We start from the raw sequence: 22,428 nt of genomic DNA, 5'->3' as shown, positions 1-22,428 counted from the left end.
ACAACTGGGTTTTATCAGGAAATGCATGGTAGCCCTGGCCGGGCACTGAGTGAGAATGAGAAAAGAATGAATAGGGGTATTTAGTAAGATGCAGTGTAGAGGTGAGGTGGCTAATGGCTGTGAGACTAATCTGTCAACCCCCATAATAGAGACTGAGGAGTGTACAAGGGTCCCAGCGAATTCGGAGAGGGCCGAATAAGTGGCCCCAGTGTCTGTTTAAAAAAGAGATCAGCTTACCTGCCACCACAGTCATTACCTGAGGTTCTGTCCTGGTGATGGGGCCCTGTTAGGGCCTGGGAAGCTTCTTCAGTGGCCAGTCCCAGGAGGTCTGGGAGCTCCAAACTGGATCCAGAGGGTGGCCTTGCTGGACTGGCTGAGGTCTGACCTGGAGGGCCAGACTACAGTCTGATTTCCAGTGGCCTTCCCTTCCACACCTTGGGCAGGGCCCGGGGGGGGGGGGGGGGTCTAGGGTTTGAGCAGGACTTGGCCTAGTGTCTTTCCTCATTGCATTTGAAGCATGGGCCCAGAGGAGGCTTCGCCCCTGACTTACCCTTGGTTGGAGGACTAGCACTACATTTGGGGTTCATGAGAGCAATGCTAGGAGCTGGGAGGCCTCCTTCTGGGCCTCAGCTTTGGCCTGATCTCACTTTTGATTGTGGATTTGTGTCTCCTCATCTCTATTATTAAAGACCTTAGAAGCCAGGTTAACGAGGTCTTTTTAAGGGGGTTGTGGACCTCTGTCTATTTTTTGAAGTTTATGGTAGGTGTCGAGGGCTATTTGGGATATAAATGGGTGCTCAGAAGAAGGGCTCCCTTTGGGGAAGTGGGGTCTAAGGTGGTAAATTTCTGTAGAGGAGGACAGGAGGACACAGATGTCACGCCAAGTCAGGTCATAGGACTGGGTAACGCACTCAAATTCCTTAGTTAAGGTGGTTGGATCAGTGGAAAAAGACATGAGATGCTTCTCAACCTGTGTGAGGCTGGACATAGAGAATGGGACGTGGACTCAGACTATGCCCTCAGTTCCTGCTGCCTCCCTCAGGGGTGGAATTGGCATGGGAATAAAAGAGGCTGTTGAGGAGGGTGGTCTTTGGGTGGCCCGAGAGCAAGTGTTAGGTGGGAAAAGGCTGTTTTGGAGCTTGTGTTCTTGGTCTTTGGGCTCTCAGGGGCCGGGGAAGGGTGGTTGCTGGTTAGGAAGGTCTGGGTTTTGGGAATCTACTGCAGGTGAGGGAGGGGATGTGTAAGGGGATGGAGGTCAGTGGTCTCCTGGGTCAAAAGTAGATTCGGAATCAGAAGTGTTAGGGGTAAGATGTTTTGTGTGAAGGAAAAAGATTTGATGGGTAGAGCAGGACTGAGAGAGAGGATTGGGACTGAAGGGTGAAAAAGGCCTGGACATAGGGAATCTCTGACCATTTTCCATTGCAGTGACAGCAATTATGTAAATTACTCAGTGTGTTAAAATTGGAAGTGCTGTTTTCAGGCCATTGAGACTTATTATCTAGTTTATGTTGTGGCTAAACAGTTGGTCATGATCTCCCCCAAGAGTGTGCAGAGGAAGTGTGGTGTGGCCCACGAGCGAGGAAGGGTAAGTGACAGACCACAAATCCAAAGGTGACTGCTAGGACAGGCATCCCTGCTGCTAAACAAATCACCACAAAAAACAAGAGGTGACCCTCTGGACTGGGCGTCCCCAATCCAGAAGGACCCAAAGCTCAATGGCTGAGGAGTCTTCTGGCCGAGCGCTAGGACTTTTGAGAGGAGAGATTTGCGAGAAGTCAGAGAGAGAGAGAGTGGGCAGAAGACTCGAGACGAGGGGAATTGTGGAACATCACTCACCTAGAGAAGATTGGCCTGTGTGGGACGGAGGGTCAGCAATAGAGAAGGAGAGATTCCCGGTCCAGTGTCATCCGTGGCTGGCAGGGCGGGTGTGGGGGACCCCTTAAGGGAGGGAGGCCTAATCCAGGCCGGCAATCGAGTCACCTGAGTAAGATTCGGAGATTAGCCCAGGATGAGCTGCCACTGCCTACTGCTCTCCAAGTAGCAAACTCGGGGTGACCGAAGCCAGGACGATGGCTCCTCTTCCCCAGTTCGGGAGGGCTTGTGAGAGAGGGAGGCCTGATGGAGGCCGGCAATCGAGTCACCCGAGTTGGATTCAGAGGTAAGCCCAGGACGAGCTGCCGCTGCCTACTGCTCTCTGAGTAGCAAACTCAGGGTGACTGAAGCCGGGGAGATGGCTCCCCATCCCAGTGGGACCCTCCCGGGTTTCAGCACCAAATGTTAGGTGACTGAAGGAGGAACGCACCAGTCCAGAATGGTGAGGGACTGCAAATTTATTCAATCATCCGCACACCAGGTGGCTGAGCCTGGATGGCTCCAGCCCCTAGTGACAGGAGTCAGGGGCTTTTAAAGGACTTGTGGCAGGCTTTTTCTGGGTGGAGACTTCTTTATGCATACCCAGAGGGGAGATAATGGAATGTGGTCACCACAAGCGAAATGTGGTCTCAGCACAGTGAATGTCTATGGTGAAATGACCTGAAAAGCCAGTTCCCGGGAGGGGGGGAAGAGTTAAACAGTCATGAACAGTTCAATTTTTTTCCTTTTATACATAACGTATTAACATAACACATTGACACATTAAATCCCAATTGTTAGGCACTCTTGTGCTCCATTATGCCCTGCTGGGGGCTCTTGCCCCTCCTGGCAATTTTCCTGTTATTCTCATTGTAGGTTTCATGATTAATGGCCTGGTCTTCGACTTCTAGTCAACTGCCTCACTCTGTTTCCAGTGACCGCCTACACCTGGCCCCCACTGGCACCTGACAAGAGTACTAGCAGGAGGGACAGAGATTGTTCCACACCCCAACCCTACCTCCTTTCATATTCTTACTACTGGCAAAACTGGGGAGTCTCCATTATTTGTTGTATTTCTGCCTAAATTGACTGGCACCACAAATGTTCCCCACTTTACCCAAAAATAATGCCACGTATTCCCTATCATTCCTCTGCAACTATGGGGCATGCTAGTCTCTCTAGGCCAGTGGTTCTCAACCCTCTGGCCCTTTAAATACAGTTCCTCATGTTGTGACCCAGCCATAAAATTATTTTTGTTGCTACTTCACAACTGTCATGTTGCTACTGTTATGAATCGTCATGTAAATATCTGATATGCAGGATGGTCTTAGGCGACCCCTGTGAAAGGGTTGTTCGACCGCCAAAGGGGTTGCGACCCACAGGTTGAGAACCACTGCTCTAGGCTATTGTTATAACCCATTGTTTTTTAATTTCTCAATCTGTCCTGATGCCTTCACTTTTCTCTGTGCCCTGCTTTTTCTCTTATCCGCTTAAAGCACTCTGGTAACCAGTAGTACTCCGCCTGCTTTGGTTTTGATTCCCTTTTGTTCTCTGTACTTGATCTTAAGATTTCTCTGGGCTATAATCTCTATAATCCTAGTAAGTCTCCCCACACGACTACCGAGGTCTGCCATACACATGTTCGAAATCAATTAAAACTGATTCTACACTTGATCTTAGCCAAAAGGCCGAGAAGCAATTAAAATTGATTCTGAGTCTGATCTTACCTGGATGTTGGGGGAAAGCCCCAAAAGTCTAAATTCAAGGAACATAGGCAAAGTATAAGAGCTTTAGTAGGAGAAACTTACATACACGGGCAAAGGAGCTGCTCTTAGTGGTGGCTGAAGGAGGAATCCAAACCCCGCCTGGGACAGCTTCTCTGTTTTATAGGGGCTTACAGTGAACCCACATGGGGGATAGTCAGGTAGAACCCCAGGAAGAACAATACATTCCTAAGTTAACAGATAACATCACGCATGATCACACTCTATACATTCATTGACCACTTTCCTGGGGGCGTGACATTTAATGTTGGGCAGCATTCTGGGTAGTCAGCCAAGCCTAGGGCTACAGAGAGTTGATACAACATTTCCCAGAGGCCTTCGCTGCTGGAACCATGTCTCTGTTAAAATTTACTTCTCTCTCACTCCAATTCCTTAGGTAATTTACTTCTATTTAGATTTGATGGTATAATTGTTCAATGGCTCCCTCACTGTCTTCACTGATTGCCTAATTGAGAATTTCTGACACTGCAGAACAATATGAAAGAGATGTGCTAGAGTCGCTGGGCATCTCAAACCATACCACAGGTTCCAACCACTTAATTTACTGACTCAGCCATTGTAAATGGAGTATTTATTGCATGCGAAGTGTCGGCATGGATGACACCACATAGACCAGGCTCTGCTCTTTTGGAGCCTCCATCCTAGGAAACAGAAAATAAGCAAATAAATGAATAATTTCAGAGTGACAAATGCTGTCCTAGTCCACTTGGGCTGCTGTAACAAAGACCACAACCTGGGTGACTTAGAAACAGCCGTGAGGGTCCTCTTCTGAGCTGCAGACTTCTTGTTGTACCTTCTCATGTGGAAGGGCCTAGGGAGCTCACTGGGGCCTCGTTAGAAAGGTATTCATTCCAGCCTTAGCTGGTTTGGCTCAGTGGATAGAGCGTCAGACTGTGGACTGAAGGGTCCGGGGTTCGATTCTGGTCAAGGGCACATGTCCAAGTTGTAGGTGTGCAGGAGGCAACCGATCAATGATTCTCATCACTGATGTTTCCATCACTCTCTACCTCTCCCTTCCTCTCTGAAATCAATAAAAATATATTTAAACAAAGAGAAAGGTATTCATTCCATTCATTAAGGTTCCTCTGAATGGCCGCACCTCCTGATACCATCACATCAGGCATTAGAATTTTAACCTATGGATTTTGAGGGGACACAAACATTCAGACACTAGCAAATGTCATTACAGAATTTAAAATGAAGAGTGAGAAAAAGAGCAATTAGTGTTGAAAAGGCAAGCCATTTCCACTTTAAAGTATAAAATATAATGCTAACTCTCAAAGAGATTGTATCAGTTAACACTTCCTCTACAAGTTGAGTTTTATTTCCCCCAACCAAGCTGATACTCTATTATCATACTTCGTTAAGTAATCTAAAAATGGTATCTCGTTGTCATTTTAATCATAATTTATTTTATTTTGAGAAATTACGCTAGTCATACTTTCTTTACTGTGATTTTAATGTTCATGTCCTTTTCCCATGTTAGGTTTGGGTCACTTTGAATTGATTTGCTTAAGAACTCTTTACATATTAAGGGAATTAGCCCTTTGTTATAAGTACCAAACATCTTTTTCCAATTTGTGCTTTGACTTGTCCAGGCTATTGTTTCCGTGCAAAACACAAACTTTTCTATGTTTGTTTCTAAATATTTGGAGAATAAATGGTCAGGTTCCCCAGTTGTAGACCCTAACATGAGGTTTCATGTGCAAGAGATTTATTAAGGAAGTTTTACCAGAAAAAACTCATAAGAGAATTAAAGAAGCAGGAGAAGGGCAGGAAGCCAAGAAAGGTTGCAATTTCACATAAAGTCCTGCAGAGGACAGCGTTTGCCTGATCATACCGGGTTTCCAAGGAAGGCCACTAGAAGCAAAGGGTGCTGAATGAATGGGAGGGAGGGAAGAGAGGAAGCTGGGAAAGGGGTGTACAACAGACAATAGAGGGACATTGGGGATCGGGTGGCTGTTAACAATCTGTGAGTCAGGGGTCAATGAAGGGAAAAAATAGAGAAGTTCAAACCCAGCATTTGACCTAATCACTCATGAATAATTTGTTTTCTCCTCTCCTTCACCTCTTTCTGGATTTACATAGTCAGGCCTGATGGTGCCAGTTATTGGGAAAGTCCATTTTCAGAAATTTGAAGGCCAAGGAAGTATCTGTAGATGTATATCTTGGGAGTCTGTGGAAAGAGATAATGGATTGTAAAGGGGACACTTGGTCTTGGTTAAGGAACACAGAATTTAGTCTTTCATCCTTACTACTAAGGGATGCCTTTATCATATTTCTGGCATAACTGGAAACTAGCCCCTGATAGTGACTCTCGTTAGCATCTCGGTCTATTTCTTCTTGTAGGATGCTTTAGCACCACTACGGAAATGTCTTTCGCAATCCTCTTGTGAAATAACCTTTAATCCTGTAAGGTAAGTGACAAGCTGAGAGCATTTGAAAGAATCTTATGGTCCTTTTAAAAACTAACACTTCTCTGGCACAGAGTACTACCTAATTTAAGGCTGCCCTCTCCCAGTTGTCACCCCAGGCATGCCCATGTATGTATTAGTGTTTCCCTAGGGTTGGGGGTGGGGGGGCGGGGTGGAGGAGTCATCAAATAGTGAGATTGACAATCTCCATTCTTTGTAGAGCAGAGTTTTCTAGGACCATCTGCCTCCAGAGGGCAAAATAACAATTTTAAGTAGGGAATAATGGCACATTTCTTAAGTCCAAAGGGAAAATAGGTTGTAAGTATACGCACAAATTAAAATCAGCAAATGTTCCTAAGTGAAAGCGTATAGAACCCTGTTACATTTAGGTGCACAAACAGTGCAACAGGTAGTACGTTAGGAATACAACATTTTCTATCCATTTTTCCTTGACAAGAGAACTGTTAGTTACTTTGGGGTAGCAATAAATTTCATTGCAGAAAATTACTTTTCTCAGTGTCTGAACAGAACAAATGCGATGAGTGGTCTCAATGATGACCTAAGACCTTTACTTCCCAGGCCCAGTGAACAGAGTACTCCATTCCAAGTTCCTACAATTAAAGTGAAACTTAAAGTGAAACATTGACGGTTCCTGGTCACACAGAGAAGAACACAGTGTCAAGTTCATAGATGAATGTTCAGTAACATTAAAAAATTTTCAGTGTTTTAGGGTTAGCATTAAAGACAAAGGAAGCAGTAAGTTTATATATTTAATTCTCTGGTAGAAACAAAAAGCATACCACTAACATTCACTTTGAAACAATATTTATTTTCCCATTAAATTTTATTCTATCATTTTAAATTATAATAACATAACAGGGCTGCTGCTCAAAGCTCAGAATAAGAAAATATATTAAAAATTGACAGCATTATACATGACTTTATGTGTCATATGCATGGCTTAGTAGTGGCTTCCTTGATGAGGCTATAGTTGGTCAATCGCTTATGGTGTCTGTATCAGTATCCCTTAGAGTTCCATAACCAGTAGATCAGTGGTTCTCAACCTTCTTAATTCCGCGACCCTTTAATACAGTTCCTCATGTTGTGGTGACCCCCAACCATAAACTTATTTTCGTTGCTAATTCATAACTGTAATTTTGCTACTGTTATGAATCGTAATGTAAATATCTGATATGCAAGATGTATTTTCGTTGTTACAAATTGAACATAATTAAAGCACAGTGATTAATCACAAAAACAATATGTAATTATATATGTGTTTTCCGATGGTCTTAGGCGACCCCTGTGAAAGGGTCGTTTGACCCCCAAAGGGGTCTCGACCCACAGGTTGAGAACCGCTGCAGTAGATGCTTAAGAAACTTTAGATTTGTTTAGCCATACCCAGGAAATTGTTCTAAAATAAGATTTGAAATACTTTTCTAATGTATTAAATTAGGAGTTTTCCTCAATATTAAGTACTAGTCACAATAACATCTAAACAATAATTGTATTTTAGACAACTTTTTAAAATGTCTTTATAGATTTTTTTTTTTTTAGGAGAGAGAGAAACATCAATTTGAGAGAGAAACAGCAATCGTTTGCCCTCATATGTACCCAGACTGGAGATTGAACTTATAACTGGGCATGTGCCCTGACTGGGAATCAAACCAGCGACCCCTCCATGCAAAAACAACGCTCAACCAACTGAGCCACACCAGCCAGGGCAAAACATCTTTTGGCATCAGCATATAGAGAACTTCCTCAATTCTTTTTAAAACTAAATGTTATCTCTTTGTACAAATGTACTATAATTTATTTAGCAAACCCCATGTTGATATACATAAAGGTTCTTTATTTCTCCTTGATTTTTTTTGCATTTGTTTGTTGATAAAACCAACTTAAAAAAATATATATATATTGATTTCAGAGCGGAAGGGAGAGGGAGAAAGAGATAGAAACATCAATGATGAAAGAGAATCATTGATTGGCTGCCTTCTATATGCCCTCTACTGGGGATCAAACTCGCAACCCGAATATACACCCTTGACCAGAATCGAACCCAAGACCCTTCAGTCTACAGGCCAACAGTCTAGCCACTGAGCCAAACCAGCTAGGGCAACAGCTCTTATTTGTCCTGTAGAGGTCCCTAAGATCTGAATTTTGATCATTACACCCTTGATGTGTTGTTTTATATATTTCTTTGTTTCTTATGTTTTCTGTGAATTGGTAGAGGCAGATCAGATTTCAGTTTGATTTTTATAAGGATTTCTTCTTAACTGATGCTGACAGCTACTTCAGTTAGGTGGTTTGTAATGTCTGGTTTTATCTTTTTGTGTGATGTTAGCAGCCACTGAGAATCAGTGCCTAGATCCATTAATTCATAGAAACTGCAAAATGGTTATATTCTGTCATACCTTCTTCAGTCATTGGTTTCAACAAGAAGAAATTTCCCTTCCTCCACTATTTGGTTACCCTGAGATATAGTTCATATAGAAAGTGTATGATAAATGGTTGATTCTTTTCTTTTATTTACCTGTTTTCAGAGTAATGAGTTGGTTCCTTAAGATTCTTCAAAGGTGGTCAATCAAGGTTTTTCCTCTTGTACCATTTTGACCTCATGGTTTTACTATAATTAACGCATTTCAACCCACTGCAGTGATTTCTTTAGTTATTTTTCAAATTTTTCCTCTCTGTCAGTAGAAGACTGACTGTAAGTTAACGAGTGAGCATTTTTGTACAGTCTTAGTGATCATTGATAGCATCCTTGCTGTATGGAATAAAAAGATGTTACAAGACTCATCTTGTAGGTTTCCCTCTCTCAGGCCAGGAATCAGAGGTTTTCCTAAGAGACCTTGGTATTTTTAAGGGTAAATGATATTTAGATTAGGAGAGCTCAGGCTACATTGTTAGTAGATTAGTTAAGTAATTAACAGTTTTTGTTCCATGCAGTCAGAAAAAAGCACTGACTGCCTAAAACCAGGATCACTGTACTTGTGGGTTATGATTCTATGTCAATCAGTAAAAAGAGCCTGGCTGGCGTGTTCAGTGGTTGAGCATCAACCTAAGAACCTGGAGGTCACGGTTTGATTCACCGTCAGGGCACATGACTGGATTGCAAACTCAGTCCCTTATGTGGGGTGTGTCGGGGGCAGCCAATCAATGATTCGCTCCCATCATTGATGTTCCTATCTCTCCCTTCCTCTCTAAAATCAATAACATACATACATAGATAGATAGATAGATAGATAGATAGATAGATAGATAGATAGATAGATATAGATATATAGATATATATATATTTCTTTTTAAAAGAAATTTGGTGCAAATAAGTCTTCTGCAAAAGACACCAACTGCATTTTCATTCATAAGACTCAAGCTTCCGGATCTAGGCAAGGTCAGCCTGGGTGAGCATGAATAGTACCCTAAAGCAGTGGTTCTCAACCTGTGGGTCGCGACCTCTTTGGGAGTCGAATGACCCCTTCACAAGGGTCGCCTAAGACCATCGGAAAACACATAATTACATATTGTTTTTGTGATTAATCACTATGCTTTAATTATGTTCAATTTGTAACAACGAAATTGGGGGTCACCACATGAGGAACTGTATTAAAGGGTCGCGGCATTAGGAAGGTTGAGAACCACCGCCCTAAAGCCTTTCCCAGAGTTTAGGTTGCCAGGGTCTGTGAGGGAGGGGCTCCGGTGGGTAAGAGGGGCCCCTATTGGAACCGATGACTGTGCATCATGTTGGGAACAGCTCCCCTTGCCTCAGTCCCTGAACCCTCCTGAGAAGCCACACCAGGAGCTGGCTCTTCGCTCCAGGAGCCCAGGAGGGAGCAGAAGCCTTGTTGGAAGCGCAGACTGCCCAGGGACTCTCACTTGACCTCTTCCTGGGACCAGATGGCCAGGTGACGCCTGAGGGGACACTGTTTGTTGAATCAGATGATCACCTAGTCATCTGTCTCTCCTCTAAATTGCTAGGTGGCAAACCCGTCTTTGAAATCAGTAATTTAATATGTATAGGTATACTTTTACATATATATTATGTTCATATAAAGACTAAAATATACTAAATCTAGTTTAAAAACAACTTAAACTTTTCCCATAAGGAAAAAGGGTGCGTTGATTTTTACTCCTGGGTCTGGTTTCTTAGCTAAAGTGAAGCTAAAGAGAGTGAGTGCAATATTACTATTTCTGTTAAGTGACATCCATCATGTCTACCTTTAATACCTCTCAGTGGATTTCACAAGAGAAAGATTGTTGTAGGTTTGATCTCTTTCCTAAATGACTGCGCTAGAGACCACACAAGTCCCTTTACCCTCAGTTCTCTCACAGTCAGATGCTCGAAAAACCCGCTAAAGCCAGCAGACACAGTGCTGCCAGCGAGCCCGGGAAAGGGGAAACCCCAGAGCAGGTGCCAGCCGCCTCCATGTCCCTGCAGTCAGCCCCTTCGTATCCCTGGTAACAATGACAGGAGAACTTCTCCGCCAGCCTTGCCAGGTCTGCAATGGATGCTTCCCCTTCCACATGAAATTCCCCGTCCTCAGAGGCCTCTATGTGGTAACTTGCAGGGTTCAAGTGGAGGTAATCCGGCGCTTTCCACGCCTTCCGTATGCATCGCCCGTTATTCCTGCAGAGGTGAAGGCTGCACATCTCAGCGGCTCTGGTCACGTTGACGATGTAGCTCCCTAAATCGGAACTCACAAACCGCTTCACCTTTGTACAGTTGCCCTAGACATGTGGAAACAAACGGCTTTTAGTGTGTGGCCTCACCTTCTTCCAGTTTATACCCTTTTTCTTCCTCCAAGTTCTCAACTTGATGGGTGTGAAAAAAAGAGGAACAGACCTAGATTAGAAACCACGCCACAACTGCTGTTCTCCTGCACCTTTCAGGTCTGTGGTACCTTTCGTGGTTGTGTTAGAACCTGAAGCATCATATTCTATGAATTTATTGTTTACCGTCTAGCCTTTCTGGATGCTCCTGTTAATGATGCTCAAATATCTGTTCTCCTGGGTTCTAGTTGTCTGTACACAATTCAAATAGGGCAAAGCCTGAAGCTGACTAGGGGTGTGTGTGTGTGTGTGTGTGTGTGTGTGTGTGTGTGTGTGTGTGTGTCTCCTATTATGGTTCTAAGTAGAGGCCAGCTGGTTTGTGCAGTCAGCTTCCTTATCTAGCTCTTCTCGTGAGCCACAGGGCTGGAGGGGAAATGTCATACCTGGAGAGACAGGAATTAGTTCTGTCTGTTTTTACCTAGTTCTCATATGTGGATAGAGGAGACTTTTAACCTTATATTGTCACAAATACTTTTATGGACAATATATTAATAGCAACAGGTTGAGGCTATGAAATTTGAAGAATATCAGGTGATTGTGAACATTCAAAAAATTCAGTTTAACAAAAATTGCTGAGGATACAAGTTAAGACAAAATACATTGCACTACAGTGATATAAACACACAACATCTGGAAATACAGAAGAGATTGTGATTAATGTGGATTAGGAAAAAGTAGGAAGACTTCTTGGAGTAAATAGTGTCTGAGCTGGGAGAAATTTGAAGAGCCATGTAAGTCTTATTTTAAATGTTATTAATTTTCAGCTGATTTCTCCCTACAGGAAAAATAAGTTCTATGTGAGGATTAAAAAGTTACCATCTGTTTCTATTTCTCAAAATAAGATATAACATATTTTATGTGATTGTTGAATGCAGAGTGACACTGTGTGGTTAATGCCAGCTCCACCACTAACTAGAATAACTAGCTATTACCTCAGATTTCTTCTTATTTCATCAGCTGCAAATAAGGATAGTAGCTCCTACCTCATAAAGGTTATTATGACTAATAAGTGAGCAAGCCAAAACAAAAAAGCACTTAGCACAATCTTAGCACATAATAAACATTCAACAAATATCAGTATTTTTATTACTATCTTTTAAAAAATAATTCTTTATTGTTGAAAGTATTACATATGCCCCCTTTTTCCCCTACTGACCCACCCCTTCAGCACCCTAAGGTCCATGGGTTATGTATATATGCATATAGGTCTTTGATTGATTACCTTCCATCCACCCACCCTCCCCAACCTTCCTTATTACTACCTATACTAATAAAAGGGTGATATGCAAATTAGGGCAGACATCTTCCAGACATCCATCTGGATGTCCATCTGGACAAAGCCACAGTGGCAACAGCTCAGGCAGCTGTTGGCTCACAGCGGCCATGGACTCAGGCAGCAGTGAGCCTGGCAGCTGCGAGGCCCAGAGCTCAGGCCTCGCAGCCACCACCGCAGGCAGTGGCGGCAGCAGTGGGGTGATGGGGGCAGCACCTTCCCTTCATCATCCCGGTCACCTCCCGCAGAGAGGGAGCTGGCCTAAGCCGTCAGTAGGATATCCCCTGTGGGCTCCCGGACTGTGAGAGGGGGCAGGCCGGGCTGATGGACACCCCCCTCCCAGTGCATGAAAATTTGTGCACTGGGCCTCTTGTCTTTAATATAAGTTAATATTTATTGAGCTCCTTCTGTGTATCAGGCACTAGTTTGGACTTTTTTTCTAAAGCCGGTTTACTGGGAAAGGCATGAGACCTCTGATTAGTGAGGTTAGGAAAACAGAGCAAATTATTTAAACAACATGAACTAGCCCTTCGAGGTACTGTCTTACCTTGGATGAAGTTAAATTCATGTCTCCCCAAATAACAATGCCTGCAGCTCCCAGGGCAGCACTTTCTCCAATGGTCCTGATTAGATCTTGCTAGATGGAAGAGAGTAGACTTCATCATCCAATTGAATATAAGACAACTTGCCAGGAATTAGGATTGGAGGCTGAGTTCAGTCTTATAGGATGAAACTATTTTCTATTTTCTCAGGATAATGAAAATGTTGAAAGACCCAACGCTCAGAAATTAACACTCTATAAGCCTGTGGACAAACCTATTAACTATTTTTAAAGAAACACTTACACTTAGTCCAACAAGATATTATTTTGAAGGCAAGTAGCCTGTAAACAGCCGCCAAAGGTGGTTTCATGGAACCTGCTATATGTATAGGATCCAGAAACAGAGTCCAAAAGTTTTCCTTCTCCAAATGTGAGGAATGGCTCAGCTTTCTCTTCGCTAAGCTACCTTTTCCATTTGCAACACTCCACTGAGAGCGTTGACTCTGCAGTGACTGGGAGGATTTTGCATCATTTGGATCCCAGGATCAGGCAAAGGAGCGCAGTGTGGAGGAGCTGCAGGATCTGATGGGTCTGTCCCTTCTATCTGGTCCCTGAAATCATTTGTGTTTAATATCAGAGTACCTGTCTCAATAAACTTTACTGATGACTCCTCAAGTTCTAGTAGGCCTGCCGAAAGATTTATCAATATGGTTAAGATAGATGAAAACTGAATTTCAGCAGGGAGAATGTGTTTTTGTAACGCTAAATGATCATCATTTTAGTGTTTAAAGATGAACACGGATCCCTTGATCTCTGAGGGAAATTCAGAGTTGAATGTATGCAGCTGGTTTCCTAAATGAAGTTCCTACAGCAGGTTTCCTAAATAAGTTTGTTAAATTATAAAATGGTCCCCATCAGTTATATATGCTGGAAGATGTAATTCGGTGATTTGGTGGCAAAGAAAAGCAGAACTTTAATATTTTGCCTGGGACATTGTATATTAATACTAGAGCCCCGGTGCACGAATTTGTACACCAGTTGGGGGTCCCTCGGCCTGGCCTGTGGGATCAGGCAGAAACCGACATCCCCCGAGGGGTCCCAGATTGAGAGAGGGTGCAGGCCAGGCTGAGGGACCCCAACAGTGCATGATCGGGGCCAGGGACGGAATGCAAGAGGGCTCCAGGGTGTGTCCAGCCCATCTCACTCAGTCCCAATTGGCCAGACCCCAGCAGCAAGCTAACCTACCAGTCAGAGCATCTGCCCTAATGGTGGTCAGTGCATGTCATAGCGAGCAGTTGAGCAGCTTTAGCATATCATTAGCATATTACACTTTGGTTGAATGGATGACCAGACACTTAACATATTAGGCTTTTATTACATAGGATCAATACTTAAAAAATAAGTCTCCTTATCTGATACTTTTATCTGATACCATTCAAATTAATGGTTTTGCAATCTCAATTTTTAAAGTTTTTTTTTTTTTCTGGACGATTTTCTGGAAATTTTCAAAAAGAAAAATGATTTTGGTTTAAAGTAATTTGCCTTTCAGGCTCATATCCATTTCCATTTGCAATGACCATAGCGTCTGCTGAATAGGTCAGCACTCACATGACAGGAAGGGCAGATTTTGTGAGGCTCAAGTGAGATAGTGTAAGTGCCCCGAATGAAGCCTGTCCATGGCCTTTTTTGGCAAAGACATCAGAGGCCAGAGTTCTTTTCTCTTACTCACTTTGAAGCTTCCCTGAATACAGTGATGCCATACTCGCATGATGTCATGATGTGATCTGTGGGGCCCAAATCCCCCAAAGGCCTTCTATGAATTGTCAAGTGTATGATACACCTTTTTCAGCTATCTCAGCTACCCTGGATATTCTGTTCTGCTTTTTTTGTTTTGTTTTGTTTTAGTCTTTATTTGCTTTCCTTTTCAGTTTTGGAAGCTTCTATTCAGATACCCTGAAGCACAAAGACTCTTTTCTCAGTCATAAAGACACTCTTCATTTCTGCTACAGTGTTTTTTACCTCTAACATTTCTTTCTGGTTCTTTCTTAGGATTTCCTTCTTTCTGCTAACCTGGTTCATCTGTTCTTGCATGCAGTCTACTTTATCCATTAAAATCCTTAGCATTTAAATCCTCAGCATATTAAATTCCTGGTCCACTCATTCCAACACCCTGCCATCTATGTCTGGTTCTGTGGCTTGCTCTGTCTCTTCACTTTGTGCTTTTGCCTTTTAGTATGTCTTGTAATTTTTTTTCTTGATAGCTAGACATGATTTAAGTTTTCTTGATGGGCATATAGCTCACACTGGGTAAAAGGAGCTATGATGAACAGGCTTTAGTAATGTGCTAGTAAGGTGTGGGGGAAATGGAAGGGTTTACAGTGCTATGATTAGGTCTGTCTTTAGTGAGACTATCTCTAGATTGTGAACTTCACAAATGCTTTTCCCCATCTTAGGTGGGACAGGCTGGCTAAATGGGGCTGGAGTTTGGTATTTCCCTTTTTCTAAGGGGAAGGCTAGAGCCAGCTGAAGGTGAGTATTTCTCTTCCCCCAGATCAGTTAGGCTCTGATAAGACCCAGGTAGGTTTGGCTCTGATTGAATAGTTTCTCCTGAGAGTGCACTCTGTTAAGAACAGAAAGCTCTGGAGTATTCAAAATGTTTCCATTAGAGTGCAGAAACTCCAAGGAAAAGGGTGTGTATAGGCGTGTGTGTGTTGGGGGTGGGGGGGAAGGTAATCAACCAGGACCTTGAATGCATGTGTGCATGGGCCATGGATACAGACAATGGATTAGTGAGGGCCTGGGGGGAAGGGGAGAGGGAGGGGCTGAAGGGGGTCAATGGGGGGAAAAGGGGGACATATGTAATACCTTCAACAATAAGGAATTATTTTTTAAAATAATAATAAATAAAATAAAAATTAAAAAAAATAAAAATTCCAGTACAGACCTGGAGAGTATTATGCCAAGCTAAATAAGCCAGTCAGAGAAAGACAAGTATCACATGATCTCACTCATATGTGGAATCTATGAACAAAGTAAACTAATGAATAAAATAGATCCAGAGACATAGAAAACAAACACACACACACACACACACACACACACACACACACACACACACGCACAACATGTTTCCATTTCTCCTCTGCCTGACAGATGCATGTGGGGATTTGTGTCTGATGTTCATGGTGAGGACCTGATGAGCTCCTGGAGGTAATACTCATAAGTGTACCCCTCTCCCCATGACCCATGCTTGAGTCCCCAGAGTTTTTAATCTCTCAGGCCTGTCCGCACAGAACCCCCAGCAATTATCCGTCACAGTTCAGCTTTCCCTATTCCATACAGCAGGGGTGCCTGCAGAAGTCTCTGCTCACAGGTTTTGATGTGGTGGGTTGTGATTCTCTACAGTCACCTGTCTGTCTCTCCAATTTTGAGGACAGCCCTCCAAGAACACAGCCCTTATGACCCCAAGAGGAGTTGATTTTTCATTTTGTTAAGATGAAGTGATAGCTTTCAAGATTCTTACATGCTGGACTAAAAACCAGAAATCTCCCATGAATCCTTTTGGGTTGTGGCATTGTCGTTAGAGGGAGGAGGGAGACACAGCATTTACATTTTGTATTTATAGGTTATTGATCCATATTAAGTAAGGAAGCTGCAGAAGTTTGTCATGAAAGACACACTTTGAGAAGTTGCTATCAGGAGAGACTATTTCTTCTCTCTTTAGTGTCATTATCAGAGAGAGTTTATTGGGGCTTATTCAAAATGGCAAGTCTTCATGCACATGTTGACTGGAGATGAGGAGGAAGTAGCAGAAGTTAATGGAAATTTCTGTACCAAATTAGCTTACCATCACCTTGTGGAGAGCAGGGTTCTGAATGAGTCAGAGAATAGCTGTTTTGGGGATCAAAAAAGCAAGGGCACTACTCAGGGAAGTCATAGTTAAGGTGCCTCTGGGAGTAGATTGGGACCACCTGAGTGATGTCACATGAAAGGAGAAATAAAGAAATTAAAGAAATAAAGAAAAAGCAAAGCCTTGGGTCAGTTGGTAGAGCATTGTCCTGATATGCAGGTTACAGATTCGCTCTCCAGTCAGGGCACATACAAGAATCGACCAATGAATGCATGAATGCACACAAATTGATGTTTTTCCTCTCCCTTCATCTCTCTCTCTCTCTCTCTCTCTCTCTCTCTCTCTCTCTCTCTCTCTCTCAAAGAGAAAAAGCAAAGGACATAATAGCAACAAATCTTCCAGGTCCTAGCATAGTATAGGACTGTTTTGCCCTGCTCCTGGTCTTTGGAAGTAGAGCACATGGGCACCCAGAGGATTCATAACCCACACTCAGGTTTCTGTCCCTGGTAAACCACAGCACAAGTGCTTAAGGTACCCACTGTGGGCAGCTGGAGCATCACTAATAAGCTTCCTTTGTGTGTTACCAGCTGGAATATTAACCGTCTACAGGGAAAAAACATCTTGAAATCTACAGTCAAGAGAACTTCTTGCATTATTATTTAATGCAGACATCAAATGATATCTAGGTTGTATATATATGTAAGTAATGCAGGCAGTCTTCTGTGTGATGTGACATGTTACTGCTCTTTACCCTTCCCCCAAGCTGTGGCTACTGACAGGGATCCCATTCTTAGGTGTCCCCCTCCCAAATGTAAGGCTTGAACGCTTGATAAAAAGTGGTAGCTTTACCACATGCATTTCTGTAGTGTTTCAAATTCTCACATCTATTTTCTCATTTGACTTTCATAAGACTTCTGCTATGTAGATAGGGCACGTAATATTGCCCCATTTTGCTACTTGTTGGTAAATCCTTTTTATTTTAATATATTTTTATTGATTTCAGAGAGGAAGGAAGAGGGAGAGATAGAAACATCAATGATGAGAGAGAATCATTGATTGGCTGCCTTCTACATGCCCCCTACTGGGGATCGAGCCCCCAACCCCGGGTATGTGCCCTTGCCTGGAATTAAAGCTGGGACTCTTTAGTCCACAGGCCAACACTATCCACTGAGCCAAACTGGCTAGGGTGGTTAATCCTTTTTCTAATCCTAACTACACGTGTGTACACACACACACACACACACACACACACACACTTTATAAAATGCAGGTATCTTTGAGAAGATCAGAAATGGAAGCCATGCCTGGTCACTTATGTGTTGGCATAAATAACTATCAAGTTTCTAAAAATTTGTGGGCAGGTTTTTATGGAGGATAGAGTAAAATGGTGGTTCAGCTGATGGCTTCAAACATTTGAAAATAGCTTGCCACTCAGAAAGTTTTCCAAATGATACAGAATGATCCCGTGGGACGGTCAAAGAAAACGGCTTCTAGATAAGAAGCCTGCCTGTTGCTTCCTCTTTCCCACAAGAGAACATGTGCTTTTCTGAGGCTGTAGCTGCTCATGCAGTAGCTTACTCTACGCCTGGATAATGTGGAGAATGTGCCAGTCGTCTAAAATAGCCTCACTGAAATGAACACTTTGTCCCTTGAAGTTTATTGTTTCTTCCTAAAGTGAATGTGTTATCACTAAAGAAAGGAACTTATTTAAGCCAAACACAGAAAAGGAAAACAAGTTTCAGAGAAGAAGGTGGTAGTTAACTTTCAATCCCAGAGTCAACACTATTTCGTAAAGATTTAGATAACTTTTTTAAGCCTCCCTATACGATGTCTGTCATTTGTTGCTAATTTTCCTGGGTAATACAGATATCAATTCACAACAGAGGGTTTTTTTCTTCCTCATTTCATTCATGTGCCAAAGGCATAGCATGTACTAAGTCCTCATACCTTTGTTCCATTCCTCTGAGGAGTAAGCCCTACTCTCCGTGCTCCACAGGTACCTACCGGCTATGGTAGAGCCCTCACCTGAGTGTTTCCTGAGTCTCTGCCTTCGGACGATGCCTAACACTCAGAACATCTCTATAGATTTGTATGTTTCAAACATGCTGGAGAACTGAAACTGTAACGGTAGACAGAGAAGAAGTGTGATGAACCCGTAATATCTTAGAGCACCACCGTATCGTATCACAAATGGGGAGACATGAGCAAGTCTCATTACAGAAAAGTTGGGTAGAATTATTCAAGGCCAAAGGTGAGGGTGTCATTTACTTTTAAGTTTTTATTTCTAGAATTTTTCATTTAAGTGACTAGAGTAGCCAAGGGGAAAAAGAGGAGGGGAAATTAGGCTGAAAGTTTATCTATTTTAAAAGTTAACCTCATGGTTTGTGTGAGGTCTTTGGCGACATGTATGACTTAAGTAAAATAAACAGAATAAAACTTCTATTTGTAAGTTTTAACCTAGGATCACACAACCATCTACTTGCAATGAATTTATGACATTTATGACTGAATTTTAGAAACTCAGACTGCTCTTACCAACTTTCCATTAGTTGTGGTCATAAAGTCAAGAATAAACCAGATGGCTTTTTCACAAAGGGTTTGCCACCAGAACACAGGTGTCGTGAAAACCACCGCCAAATCAAACCCACAATGGGAAAGGAGACGGCTCCTATCAACATTGTCATCATTGGTCACATAGATTCTGGCAAGTCTATCACTACTGGCCACCTGATCTACAAATGTGGTGGGGCTGACAAAAGAACCATCGAGCCCTAGTTTGGCTCAGTGGATAGAGTGTCAGCCTGCAGACTGAAGGGTCCAGGTTTGATTCCGGCCAAGGGCACATGCCCGGGTTGCAGGCTCAATCCCCAGTAGGGGGCGTGCAGGAGGCAGCCCATCAATGATTCTCTCTTATCATTGATGTTTCTATCTCTCTCTCCCTCTCCCTTCCTCTCTGAAACCAATAAAAATATATTTAAAAATAAAGGCTAAATTGTATAAAGTACACCTTTACATATAAAATTTTTCAGTTACATCAATACTGAGTAAATTTATTGGTATGGCAACTTTTAGTTTTCTAGTTTTACTGGAATATGAATTCACATTTACAAATTCTGAGGTAGTTTAAGAATCTAAAGTGAGGCTTAAATAGTATAGAGTACTGTCTTGCTATAGTTAATTGTATCCAAATTCTAGGAAAAATAAATTATGATGGAAGTTGGGGGGGGGGGGGAGAATAAACCAGATGGCTAAATCTATAAATTCACCTACTTTTAGCAGATTTGCAACTCCCTTATGCCTTTAAATAAGAAAATTAATTGTGGTTAAAAAACACATACATACAATTAACTATCTTAGCCATGTCTAAGTGTATAAAGTTCAGTAGTGTTAAGCGTATTCACATTGCTGTGCCTCATTTACACCTTTCCTCAGAGCTGGCATTATACATTAAAAAAAAAACCCACTTTTCTTCCTTCTTGACATTTCAGATGGCGCCTTCCCTTGCACTTCCACATGTGTGAGCCAACGACTCCATTTTCACACATCCTCTCTGATCTTCAACCTGTTTACCACCAGCCGTTTCAATACCCTTTCCAACGGGCCAATCGCAAGGGAGCACAAAGTCGGGGAGCAGGGAGCACGAGTGGCTGACATTGCACTTTACCCTGGTCCCTCCTTGTTCCATTCCTTAAAAGAATAATAATAAATCAGATCATCAAAATTGATGCCGCTCACCTAAAAACTTAGGCGGGTGACTAGTCAAAGGAGGACGTATGCTCCTTTCTAGCGGACCACGAATTGGGAATTCTTCAAAGAACTGAATTAACGAAGAAATGGCTCTTTTAGAGATAGGGAGGAGGTCCCCTGTCTTTGGCAAGGAGGGGAGGGGGGTCTCACCTTGGACAGAAAGAATAAAGGTTCGTCTCTGTAGTCTAGCCTCGTGTAGACGAACACAGGCAGCGCATAGTCTCGGGAGGTCATGGCGGAGACCCTCATGGATTCATGCACCCGAAACTGCGAGAAGTGCAAGAGGTTTTCGCTGTCTCCCAGAGATTTCCTGACACCGATGGCAGGGTACAGAGCAGCACTGCTGTTCCAAAGCCAAGAGAGCTCATTGTTCCTCAGCACCTCCTTTTCTGGGCATGACCCCGTATAGTTGGGGGCCTCAACATTGTAATTGTGGCAATCGGGATATAAATAATAACCCCAGAGCCCATTGGGTCTGCTCTTCAGCCCCAGTTCGATGGTTTCCTTCATGAAAGCGTTTGCACTTTGCTCAAAGGTTGCTTTAGCCAGACATTCAATGTCCGTAGCGGACGCATTCTTCAGGCTGTCAGAAACAAGCTTTCGTGACTTCTGTCTGTAGACATTCTTTTCCCCCCAGTTCCGGGTCCACTGGGGCCGCCAGTGCTCCCAGTCTATCACAGCGAGTCCACTAAAATCTTTAGCGGGGATATAATAATTAATATCCTGGTCAACTTTTTGCAGATGAACTTGCAGACTTGTATTCTGGGGCAAACCCCCGTTGACGGGAGCCCCCTGTGACGTGTACCATGGATAGTATCCCAATCTGTCCACATAAAATATAGTAACATTTTGCCCCCTGGCTTTGGCAAATGGGCTTCCGATCATCTGAAACATTTTCAGGTTTAGTCGGATGTTATATTTTATCAAACACTGATCGATGGGAGCATTCCAAGCTGCTACAAAAGGTTTCCTTTGATAAATTGGAAGCAGGGCTGGCTTTAGAGAAGAGAGAGACTTCAGAAAGAAAAATAGGAGCAGCCATGAGGTGAGATGCAGCGGTTGGACACAGAACTTTAATTGTCCTTCAGGTAATCGTTTCATGATAAGATGAAAATGTTGTCTTCTGCTTTTATGCGCTCTCGAAGACCTGTGGATAAATTTAATATTCTGTTAGTGGTAATTTTGAGGAAAAAGACTCAAACGTTGGATGGATATTACTATTGTTGTTACATATTTATATTTTAAAGTACAGACAGTTCTTGGGTTACGTCGGACTCGACGTACATCATTTCCTGGTTACGTCGCCATCTCCCATTTACTTATTAAAAAAAAAAAATTCTGTCATTTCAACGTATGTATATATGTGCTTTATGTTTTTTATTATTTATTTACCAAAAGTAAAGGTGAGGAATTGTTATCTTTCTTTTAAATGTTTTTTACTGTTTCACTTCATTACTGCTGTGTGTGTGCTCCATGTGAGTGACATAGGTGCTTATGTAGGTGGGTTCCAACTTACAGTGAAAATCGCGTTGAACGCCTAGGAACGGAGCTCCGACGTAACCCGAGGACCTACTGTATGTTTTATTTAAAGGTTTTAAAGAGGCCTGTAAGTAAATTGAGATATAGAAGCAAGTGTAGTAACCTAGCTTCTATTCAAGGGCAAGCAATGCAATTCAGCAAACATTCACTGAGATCAGACCCTGTGTCCAGCATACAAAAATGAATAAAATGAGGTCTTTGCCATCAAAAAAGCTCATGATCAAGTAACGATGTAAAATATAATCTCTCTCATTGGAAAACTCATCAAATCCTAGGCACGGTGCTTAAATCCTCTATATTTATCTCATTTAATCTTGCAAACACTTTTTGATTATTTCATTAAGTAAGCCAAAATGTCCAGCTGCTTTTCCAGCCTTCCTTGCAGCTAGGAAGGTATGTGTCGTGGCCGGCCAGTTAGATGCATCCTATTCCAGACTTGGAATTGAAATCTTGGGAATCAAGAGTCTGACAGGTGGCAGCGCCGGTTGTGAAAGAAATTCCGTGATCGGGAGTGGCAGTGCCTGCCGGCTTCCTGAACCTGCATCCAAGGTGCTAATGCTAAATGGCAGCATTGTCCTCCCGGGGCAGCCCTTTCCTGC

The 22,428-nt window shown here is 42.8% G+C and overlaps 1 protein-coding gene and 1 pseudogene across 1 annotated transcript; both read right to left on the bottom strand.

Moving 5' to 3' along the window:
• Nucleotides 1-3,415: 3,415 nt before the first annotated feature.
• On the bottom strand, nt 3,416-3,551 carry LOC132211646 (U2 spliceosomal RNA; annotated as a pseudogene).
• Nucleotides 3,552-10,381: 6,830 nt separating this feature from the next.
• HYAL4 (hyaluronidase 4) lies at nt 10,382-21,391 on the bottom strand. Its single transcript, XM_059656101.1, has 3 exons — nt 20,441-21,391; nt 12,700-12,789; nt 10,382-10,777 (listed from the first exon to the last, which is right to left on the bottom strand). Exons 1-3 carry the CDS (start codon nt 21,389-21,391, stop codon nt 10,382-10,384), a joined length of 1,437 nt encoding a protein of 478 aa, XP_059512084.1.
• Nucleotides 21,392-22,428: the final 1,037 nt, after the last annotated feature.

The sequence above is a fragment of the Myotis daubentonii genome, chromosome 10, assembly GCF_963259705.1.
Source record: "Myotis daubentonii chromosome 10, mMyoDau2.1, whole genome shotgun sequence".
NCBI lineage: Eukaryota > Metazoa > Chordata > Mammalia > Chiroptera > Vespertilionidae > Myotis > Myotis daubentonii.
The sequence above is the reverse complement of the archived record's forward strand: the minus strand, read 5'-3'. Positions and strand labels throughout refer to the sequence as shown.

Excerpts from the sequence above, each read along its gene's own strand:
- HYAL4 (XM_059656101.1), bottom strand. The coding sequence starts at position 21,391 with ATGAAACGATTACCTGAAGGACAATTAAAGTTCTGTGTCCAACCGCTG. Across the intron at positions 12,790-20,440 it reads CTTTATTCTTTCTGTCCAAG|CAAGATCTAATCAGGACCAT; the intron begins GTGAGACCCCCC and ends TCTTCCATCTAG. Across the intron at positions 10,778-12,699 it reads TGAATTTAACTTCATCCAAG|GGCAACTGTACAAAGGTGAA; the intron begins GTAAGACAGTAC and ends CCACATGTCTAG.